The 10,733-nt window shown below is 36.0% G+C and overlaps 1 protein-coding gene across 1 annotated transcript; it reads right to left on the minus strand.

Annotated features, from left to right (window-relative positions):
- Positions 1–129: 129 nt before the first annotated feature.
- LOC112570411 lies at positions 130–10,478 on the minus strand. Its single transcript, XM_025248827.1, has 10 exons — positions 10,335–10,478; positions 9,054–9,256; positions 8,068–8,460; positions 7,757–7,809; positions 7,442–7,453; positions 7,130–7,205; positions 6,702–6,797; positions 6,272–6,355; positions 4,472–4,570; positions 130–4,200 (listed from the first exon to the last, which is right to left on the minus strand). The coding sequence occupies exons 2-10, from the start codon at positions 9,228–9,230 to the stop codon at positions 3,208–3,210; spliced, it is 1,983 nt and encodes a 660-aa protein (XP_025104612.1). The 5' UTR covers positions 9,231–9,256; positions 10,335–10,478; the 3' UTR covers positions 130–3,207.
- Between the last annotated feature and the right edge of the window lie 255 nt (positions 10,479–10,733).

The following is a 10,733-nucleotide window of genomic DNA, read 5'->3' on the forward strand; positions in this document are numbered from 1 at the left end:
CATGGAAACTGAGCACAGTCTCTGGTTTCCAACCATTTTTTTTCCCACAACAGTAGATCTCTGCTTCCCACATACTGAATTGCACAAAAAAGATTTCTTTTACCAAAAAAAAGAACTCAAAACCAAAAATAACATGGTCCACTGTGATGAGACACTTTCAACACCTTAATTCCCTCACAAAATACTCACCTCAACCCAACCTAAGAATAATCCAAACCCTAACCTTCACCCATTGATTCCCCTGGTTTTTTTGTAAAGTATACACACAGACCGGACAAAAGACAATATGACATAACCTTAAAGGACTAGCGAATTGAATAGTTGAAAAGTTGAAAACCCCTCTTGTGTTCTTGAGATACATGCCTACAATCATTACCATACACTGAAAGAGATCGACAACAGAGATGTCAGGATAGTATATGGATATGCTTACACCATGGGACAGCTGAGAACATGTTAAGGCATAAAATGATGTCATGATTTTGACCTCTTTCTGTGCATGGTTATGTTTTCTAGCATGTGTCTTGAGAAAGGAAGGGGCCAGAGTTGAGTATTTTGCACTAAATTTTACTGAGAAATTTTAAACGCTAATCCTTTAAGCATATTTAGTGTATGAAAAATGAAATTCACCAAGAATGAAAAGGTTTAAAAATAACTCTTTAGAACTGTTTTATCAAATCTTGCATTAAAAAAATCATCTCTTAACACAATGACCAAAAAAGCTTTCCACATAATTGTTCCTTCAAAAAGTGGAGAAACCCACTACACATGGGTGACTCAAAGTTAGCAATAACCAAAAGCATGACAGATGAAGTGTTTGATTTTTAAATGTCACTGTGATGGCAATATAAATTAAAATGTTCAAGCTCTGACTGAAAAATCAAATTTTGTTGCCAAAAGTTTAATTCTTACTTTCTAAACATCCTCATTTATCAAATACTTGGTTTGCAGGAAACTGAAATAAGTCTGCATTTGATGACTCATAAAAACATCATGATAGAGATTCTAGATTGTTTTATCAACAGATCTACAGAATTTAATCTAAGAAACAACAAACTTCTATACTGATCAAATTAACAAACTAATAACGTTGACACAGTAAATGTTTGACTGAAAACTGTCATTATCCTGAATTTTAAAATAAGTGAAAAATAAAAGGACATGCAAAAGCTGTACACAAAAATTTGAGATTACTTGCTTGTGAAATTCAAAATTCATGCAAAACACAAAAGGCACTTACAAGCCTGGGTTATGTACATTAATTCTATCAAAAGTAGTCAACAGTGCATGGCTATGATGCATCTATTAAGCCTTCCAAGCTTTTGTAACAAGAATAGGGACCATCACGACCACAGTCTTTCTGTTATCAGGTATGTCTGTTCTCATACAACAGAGTCATATAGAGCAATAATAAATGATATGTAAACATTGGAATAATCTCACAGAATGTTAAACTGCAATTTTTTTCCTGACAAACCTAACATTCTCACTGATGGAAACTTCTAACTACTTCACTCTCTTGTTCAATCTTTTTCTACCACTTTCGCACCAAGCTCCATTCTGCTGTAGCGATCAGCCTTCTACTAGTAACTTACTCCAAAAAAGTTCATTGCACTTTATATTTAAATAATTGAGATGAAACATTACTCAGTCTGATTGCATGGTTTATAACAAGAAGAGACAGGAAAATAACAAAACAAAACTTGATACTTTTAATATGTCAGCGCAAGAACAATTATTATTAGATCTTGCAAAACCTTTTTTCCATTTCCTCTGCTGGCTTCCTATTCAGTTTTGTATAAACTGGCTAGTTCGTTACAGGCTCTGCTCCTTTGTTCTTCTTTGATCTAGCTCACTAAGCAGGAATCTCATACTTTTGCTGATATTTTCTTTTCCATGGATGAAAACCATGGGCTTATCCACTAGGCATCTACATCTCGCTACCTTATGTGATATGCAACCAGCAGACATTTAAGTTATTCAAACATGTTCTTAAGGCCCATTTGTTCAAGAAATGTCTTCAAGTTTAACCCACAAGCTATTGGTCCGTATCCTTTAACAACTTTTCCTGTTCTCCTTTGACGTGCAATTTCTACTGTTCATGCTGTTCCTTCTGTAAATAGCTAAGTACTCAGAGCATGATACTAATGTTGTGGCACTATACTAACATACACATAATAATGATGATGATGATGATAATGCTGATTATAAAAATAGCTTTATTCCTTTTCCATAGACATGATTTTGGTTTTATTATCTGGCCATAAAATGAACTTGTCAATGAATGCTCTGACTTTTCTAAAGCCTATTCACAGATTGATGACATTTAAAGATAATGAATGACAGAAAAGTAAGCAGCCAGTAGCAAAAGGAACCAAACTGTTAAAATACAGAGAATACAGTCAACTGAAACCCAATGTTATCATTTCATTGAATGATATCAACATATCATTTTACATACTGAGGAAGCATGCTCTAAGGCATTAATAAACAGTACTGATATGAAGCGAATCACAACCATTGTATGATAATGAAGTGTTGCATAAATCACAACTCATAAACTTTGAAGTCTGACAATCTTCAACCTTGTGCTTGAAGAAGCCCAAAAACTCTTGACAGTTTATTTAAAACAAATATGAGGCTTAGGGGATTCACACATCTACTCCAACACCTGGGAATCTGACTTGGTTGATGTGTTATTTAATGCTATATTCCTGGCAGTAAAACTGAAGATGGTGACTAACATCCACATCTACGGCCAAATTTGAATATCCATCAGGTCAGCACGATATTTTTCATTGTATCTGCTTATACTAAACAATCCATGATAGAAGGGGAAGCTTCAGAGGCTTCAATAAAGTATTTACATCCCTTTTAAATATAATGGCCTCCTTAGCTTTTGCCAAGAAGATGGAAACTTAATCTTTTTTCTGGGATAGGTAACACTTCAATAAAACATTTTGCACACGTCTCAAAACATAACTATCTTAATAACAGTAGTAAAAATATGCTGTAATGAAAAAACTTACTGTCTTTTTTATTTACACTATTAATTTACAAATAAATAATGTTTAAGTATACCAAACATGACTCTCAAAGCTACTTACTTTTTCCACTCTTCATTCAAGTAAATTTTACATCAAATTTCAATAAATGTACACTGTTTTAAAGATGACAGTATTTTCACTATTTCAAAAATATAAGTTTCTAGTCCCTGTCATCCAAGTAGGTCTGCCGTCGTTCCTGTTGGCCTGGCGTAGGCCGGTGATGTGACTGAGATGAATTTTCTTCAAATGCATATGGTGGCCGAACAGATGTATATGGATCTTGGGCTCTTCCGTCATGTTTTGTAAACAAGTAGGAAGAGGCTGAAACTGATGACAATGCTTGCTGATTTGGCTGAGTGGACAGCAACGGTGTTGAGGAATAGCTGCGTTGCTTAGAGACAGGCTGACTGCCGTAGTGTACGTCTGATGCAGAGTTATTCCTTGGATAGTACTGCTGAGGCTGTGCAGCAGTTCCTTGCTGGGCAAAAAGAGGGTGAACTCGCTGCATATATCGTGGAGGTGGCTGCTGTTGCTGTGATGGTTGCTGCACATGCTGGTTGCTTTGCTCTTGAGTCTGATTAAAAAAGCCTTGTGAAAATAAGTTTGGACTGGGAGTAGGTGCTGATCTGGAGGATGAGATGGGTGGCTGAGACAACTGAGATGGTCGAAAAGCAGTATGGGCTGAGGGCTGCACGACACGCTGAGAATAAATTGTACCCTGGGTAGGCTGACTGCAATTTACATGACTTGTCATGCTGCCCTGATTTTGAGGAATAGACCCAATCTGTCCTGAATTAGCAACTGAATAGTTTAAATTTTGAGAATGATGACTTCTTTTGTCACCAAGTGCAGGCTGACTTGTGAAGAAATCAGGACGCTGACCATGCTGGTCTGGTACTCCAACTGATATTGAATTGCGAATGTCCCCAACAATATCTCGATGACCAGATGGACTGGTTGGGCTGAAGTGAGGATTGCCCTGATTTCTGGGTGGCCCTGGATGACCACCTGGGATGCGTGATGCCGATAATGGGTGGGTTGGAGATCTGTGAAATGCAACAGTCTGTGAAGCAGAAACACTTTCAGCAGCTGTTGATGCATTACCACTGTGCGAAGGATATTCACCAACATCCCCCAGCTTCCGCCAAACCACCTAAATGTTGACAGCAAAAAAATAACTTGAAATCATTTTGATTTTAAAGGTGTGTTAGAAATGTTTAAAAGAAACAAATTATTATAGGGAGTACCCAGTGATAGGGGCAGGTCACTACCAGGCAAGATTTGAAGTTAAATATTAAAAACATTTCCAAACCACAAATCTGTTTTGCCTCATTTGAGCTCTAATAAAATTTAAAGGCAATTCAACATTACAGTTTTAAGTTGCTGTACTATTAGAGTTTAGGAATGACAACATCAACTCTTACATTGCACATCTCTCTGACAATGGCTTTCTCTGTGTCCCCAAGATTTTCCTGACCAGCAGGGTTTTGTGTTCGCTCCAGCTGCTCATGCACTTGCAATACCTAACATGCGCACATATATATACACACACACGTGCACAGTTTTAGCATGAACAACTTAAAGCATCACATATTATGGATGGAAACATTAAATAAACTATAAACTATGCTGCTAATGTTCATCAGCACAAAAGTTTATCTTGAAAATCCCCCTCTCCTCTCCTTATTTCCAAACCAGATTTTGAAGAAGTGTACACAGAAAAAAAAAAATTATCTGAGATATTGTATCACACATCTTCAACGGACACTTAAGTTAGTTTGTCAAAAAGCAAATACCAGTTACAAATTTGAAATACTGAGGTCACCAGATGCTAATCACCAGCTCTGCCTGATTTTATGAACAAAATATATCCACAAAAGTTGAGGGGGGGGGGTGTGTGTGTCTAAAGATGAAGGTAAAAGGAACATAAAACATAAAAAGAAATCAAATCAGGTATTAAAATCAACAGATAGTCATTGCTTGAAACTCCAGTACTCTACTGCAAGCACTTTGTAACCAAGATTTTAAACTTTTCTAGTTGCTGGACTGATAAAGCAAAATCCCTATCAAATTTTCAAGTAAAAACACTTGCATTAATATTAGTACTATTATTTTTTTAATAAGATAACACTTTATTTATCCCAGAGGGCAATTCAGGGAAGCTTGATATAAAAGCACAAAACAGTACCATAATCTATGCATATCTACTAAACAGACTCATGCATTCATGTTTCAGACAACTGCATTCATTTGCACACATTAACATTCTGAAGTTGCGAGACTGCAGCAATGAAGGACAGCCTGCATGTTGGTACACAGAATTGGCAGCCCGATGGGAGGTGGAAAAATTCTTGATGTTATGGAATATAGAAATAAAGGTAGTCCTATGACTTTTCAGTCTCTGGGAAGTGAAGCTTTTTTGTTTTGGTGAATGTGGTGCCCATCTCTCCCTCACTGCCTTACCTTCTCCAACCATCTCAAGAGTCAGGTGCTGGTTTAACAGCTGAATCAACCAAGGAAAGTGTGCTGTGTCACCCAGGTATTAAACTGGCTAGTGCGTGCATGCCTTCAGTTTGGACATTATTACTTTAAGTACTACAATAGTCTGTACTACTGTGACAGAAAGCAATTTTTGTCCAGAACAAACTTTACTTTACCAATGTAAAATGCTGGGGACTACTCATCAAAACATTATCAAGCTATTTCATATTAACTTAATTTTACCACATTTAGAATTATGTTCACGTTACTGTATTCGCTGTCATGAAGTTCTGTCTTTTCTTAACTGACATGACAGCTTTGAAAAATGCATAGTTAAAGCTCTCTAATGATGCCCTACTTTTGTTTGCCATCTTTCCCCCTACCTGCTCCCACCTGTAAACTCCATGTTCATCAGGATTCCTTCCTGAAATAATCTATTGAGCTCTAGTCTAACAAACATTCCCTTCATGAGCAAACGTTTTCAAATTTATATTTTAATGCTTCAAAAATGGCAAAATTCATGTTTAGCTAGTTTTATGACTAGAAATTGTTTTCAATTGTTGTCCCAACCTGTACAGACTCTGCATCAGACTGTCTACTTCCCCTTCAATATGCTCCTAATATTTGCAATTTTAGTTTACAATATATAACAACTAGCTGTGTACCAGTTCTTATATATCTATTATTGTGTTATATATTCTGACACAGCTACAAAAAAAAGATTAAACATGTGCTAAACAAACCTTCATGGCATGCATGACTGCCTCTGGCTTGTTCATCGAAAGGGAAGATGATGTGCCATCTCTTCCTGACTGACCATGCGAGGACTTGGGGAAGGAGAATTTATGCAAAGTGTTGTCAGCAGCATGCAATTATTTATCTACTGATCTGATTTTGAACTCATTTAGCTAATTTAGCATGCACTAAGGTATAAACAAATATACAACAATGCCCATAAGCCAGATAAGCAGAACAAAGGAAGACTAAGACATCTTTTGCTTTCACTGTAAGAAGTGCAAAACATGCAGGATAATGAAGGGTTAAAAACAATTCTGAAAGTAAAACCCACAGCTAAATGTCTTCATGTAATGGCCAAATAACTAATTTACTTTACATTTGTGAAAACCTCATGTGATAAAAGTGAAATAAACTTTCTGAAAATTTCATTTTTACCTTATTTGTGTAAGAGTTGATGCCCCTAGATCTGGTGACCATGGCAACATCTTGATCTGCTGGATGGTAGCCATCAGCACTGTTTCTTTCTACTCGCTTTGTCATATGGGAGGAAAAACCATGTGGAAAGTCAGATCATCTAACGACATTTTGTTGCAAAACAACATCTCACAAAAGGAGAGATCATAAACTTTACATTAATGATAATTAATCCTTATGTGCATTGCTTCCTAAAATATCAACTCAAATGCACTTTATAAGATTAAAAGTTAGTTGGTTCAGTTGCAACTTATGCATTTCTACGCTGATTCCCATTTTTATAGCAAGAAAGAAAAAGAGAAAAAGCATGCAGTGAAACTGATGATCTTATATGTTCTGAGTAATGCACATTACAGGACTGAGCCATACTAAGCAGGGTTTCATCTCACCCGTGCCAACTTCTTTTTTCCTCTTCCAAATGCTGAATTTTTGCTTCCAGTTGTCTGATGTACATGGCAGTAGAATCTGTAACGTCAACAATTATTTTGAGCTTTCATAAGTTTTTACATGCATAATTATTGAAAAGAATGAAATGCAAATTGACAATAGTATGACTGATTTCAACAGAATTAAAGTAGAATATTTCTTATTTCCTTGTCAAAATAATTCTGCACATTAGACATGGCAGCAAATCTGTGAAAAAAAGTACTGAAGATATGTTTTAGGATTTTAAAAACTACTAAGGCAACAAGAACATATACGAAGTAAAATTACTGAAGAAAATTCCAGCAACGGTAAATGCTTATAAGATTTTGTTTTTTAACTGTAAGTGGAATGTTTTCCATTTGTAAATGGAAATTTCACAAAATAAAAACTGTAAATTTCCTTTTAAAATTCAGGTTAGGAAATATTAAATTGTTAATTTTCCTAAGTAAAAGGACAGACCACCAAAGACAGGAAACAAGCTAATATATATTTGCCATGCTCACCCCCTCCATGTGAAGGAATAGGTGTTGGAGTTGGGGTAATCTGCCCATCACTATCAGCTCCAGATGACTGCATCATCTCCTCCTGACCATTCATTGTTCCATTTGCTGCTTCCATCACCCTCATCTCTGTCTCCATTCATCTTTGGAAATACACAATTTGAAAACTTCATATACAGAATACATTAAAATAGAAGAGCATATGTCTGTTTTTAATATAGAACAATATTTACTCTCTTATCAAACCATATTAAATGGTCAGTCAGCCTTACGTGCATGTATATATATGCATGTGTGTGAATAATTTGTTTTCCAAATTAACACCCCATAAAGTCTGTTATAAAATGAGACTGCTGATGTTATAGAATGCGTGACAAACAGTGTCATGGAGCAAAACTAACCTGGCTACGTTCATGGTCTAAAAACAAACAAAGTTCCTTAAGTTCCATGTTGTCTGAGAGTAGTTCAGCCTGACGTTCCTCAAGGAGATGCAGCTTTTCCTGATAAGCAGCAACTTCACTATGCATTACACTAGCAGTGTAGCGGCCAAATCGCTGCCACTCTCGTGCAAGCTTCCGGCTTCTCTGGCGATCGTCATCTAAGAAGCAGCAAAGGTCTCGCAATTCTTGGTTGTCATCTTGAAGTTTCTGATTAATCTCCTTCAGTCCTCGTGCTTCCAAGACAAAAATTTGGAAGCGTCTGTTGACATCTTTGATGATATTGCTGTGTTCAGCAAGGAGACTTTTATAGTCTGATTCCACATGTCGAAGGATACGAACAAGCTCATCTGCCCCCTAAGAAGCAGGACCAAAATAATTTACTGGTACAGAATAATTTCCTACCATGTTTACAGCAAATATTTTATAAGCATACAAGTCTTCCAGCCACACACACATATAGAGGAGGTTAAAAACTTGACCTCACAAACGCCAACAGACATTCCCAAATCCTTCCTTTGCTAAAGCCTTAGTTATTTAAACATATCCATGTTCTCACACGATGTCACGGATTTGAGCCTTTTCTGCACATGTGCATATATATATATATGTGAAGGCTTATACCTTGCAAACGAAAAGGGTTATTACTTACTTGGCCAAAAATCAATAAACTAAACAATGACAACACAATCACATTACAAATCTTTTTTGGAATTATAGACTATCAGATGCATTAATGAAATAACTTTTTAAAAAACCCAAAGAAATCTGTTATAATACATTTGCACATTCACTGAGACACTAGTCCAGTCTTGTGAATAATAATTTCTACCTACTGAAAACAAATTATATTAAAGTGTTTCTGAGAGAATGAAGTCAAAATCCTTATTGTACTGGAGAAGTTAACCAATCCTTTCCCAAACTCTGAAGCGTTATAAGTAAATGCTTACTTTGCGAAATAAATCTTGGTCAGATTGTTTTGACAGTGCACTGACAGCTGGACTGGGATTCAGCTGTTTGTAAGGTGGGATTTTTTCTCTTAATAAGTTTGTGCCGCTGCCTGTTGACTGGCTAGACATACTTGTAGGGGTTGATGGAGCACTAGGCCGCTGGCTTTCCCACTCCATGGTTTTCGTGGATTCGAAAGTGTGCACTACAATAAAAATATAAGCCACTGATTCAACTTCCTGAGATGGAGATTGTAAGAAGTTTTTTTTTTGCCTTTTGTCAAAAAATCATTTATGGCCATATACATAAAGTATTAAAGAAAAAAATTCATTTTACATGTATGTCAATGAATAATCAGGTTTTTAACACTGTAGTCTAATCAGATCTGCCTATTTCTAAAGGTTTTCAACACATTTAACAAAGGGCGAATTTGCACTTCACCAAGGCTTGTGTTTTTTACCTACAGGGTCAATTCAATAGCAATCAAGAATTTATGGATACACCAGTCTCCATTACCTGACCTTCAACATTCAGACACTGCATTCTATGATAACTTATTTATTCTAAAGACAAACTATAGATATTGTACTTATTTTACTGTTATTATTTAGTATTATTACTATTAAAGATGTACTTTAATAACATTTTGAAAAATTAATAAAGGAGTCATAATTAATAAAAGGATACTGAATGTGTGTGTGCATGAGTATACACATCTTTGTGACAGAAAGTAGTCTTTTAAAAGCACTGAAATGGGGAGTGGCAATATTTTGATGCATAATGTCAGAAGTGTTTATTTGGTTAGTGTTATCAAAACATTTTTCTAATATTTATTATTATTTGCAAAATTTATAAATTCCTCTATCAGTGTAACACTAACTTTAGCTATGCCTATGCACAGTGAGTTATAAACAGGACAAAACGAATGTTTCACATAGGTGACATTCCATTCTAAATGTAAGAAATGCATAAAAAGAAATACAATCAACGGATGCTCATGAATGAAGTATTCGTTCATCAATCATATTAATCCAAATTATTCTGCCTTCTTCAGAAGTTAAAAATACTGAACTGTAAATCTTTGATGGCTTAACAATTGTCACCTCAGAGCCCGTGTCCTAAAGTGACTAAAAATAAAATGGAACTCACTGCATCTCACATTTATATCGAAAAGTAAATAATCTGACGTGAAACACTATCTACAAAGACAGGTTTAACAGTTTGATTCTACACATGTATTTTAACAACTATGAAACTGGCCGCGAAAATAAAAAATATCTTACCTGTTATCTGAATAGGTTGGGGATTCCTTCTTATTGTGTCATGTTGTGGTTTCCTCAAGATGGCGCGGCGTTGTTAATTTAGGGAATCCCCACCAGAGGGCGCAGTTGCAACAACAGCATTAACTCCCTTTATCCAAATGCTCCACCGGGTGGTAGACTGTCATCTCATTTTTCTTTTCAGCGCTGCGTATGACGAGCTAGTAATTATATTCTTGGTTAGCGATGTGTTTTCTGGAAGAGGAGAGCAAGGGTTAACGAAGTCACCCACAATGAAAGTACTTCACGGTCCAGATCGACCTTTGCACGACAGGTGGCATGGCCACTGAATATGTCGATCACTTACTTACCTTGTAATGTTTTAATGTGTGATGTTAGTTCTTTGCATGCGATATAATTTTC

Source organism: Pomacea canaliculata, linkage group LG8, assembly GCF_003073045.1.
Source record: "Pomacea canaliculata isolate SZHN2017 linkage group LG8, ASM307304v1, whole genome shotgun sequence".
Classification (NCBI taxonomy): domain Eukaryota; kingdom Metazoa; phylum Mollusca; class Gastropoda; order Architaenioglossa; family Ampullariidae; genus Pomacea; species Pomacea canaliculata.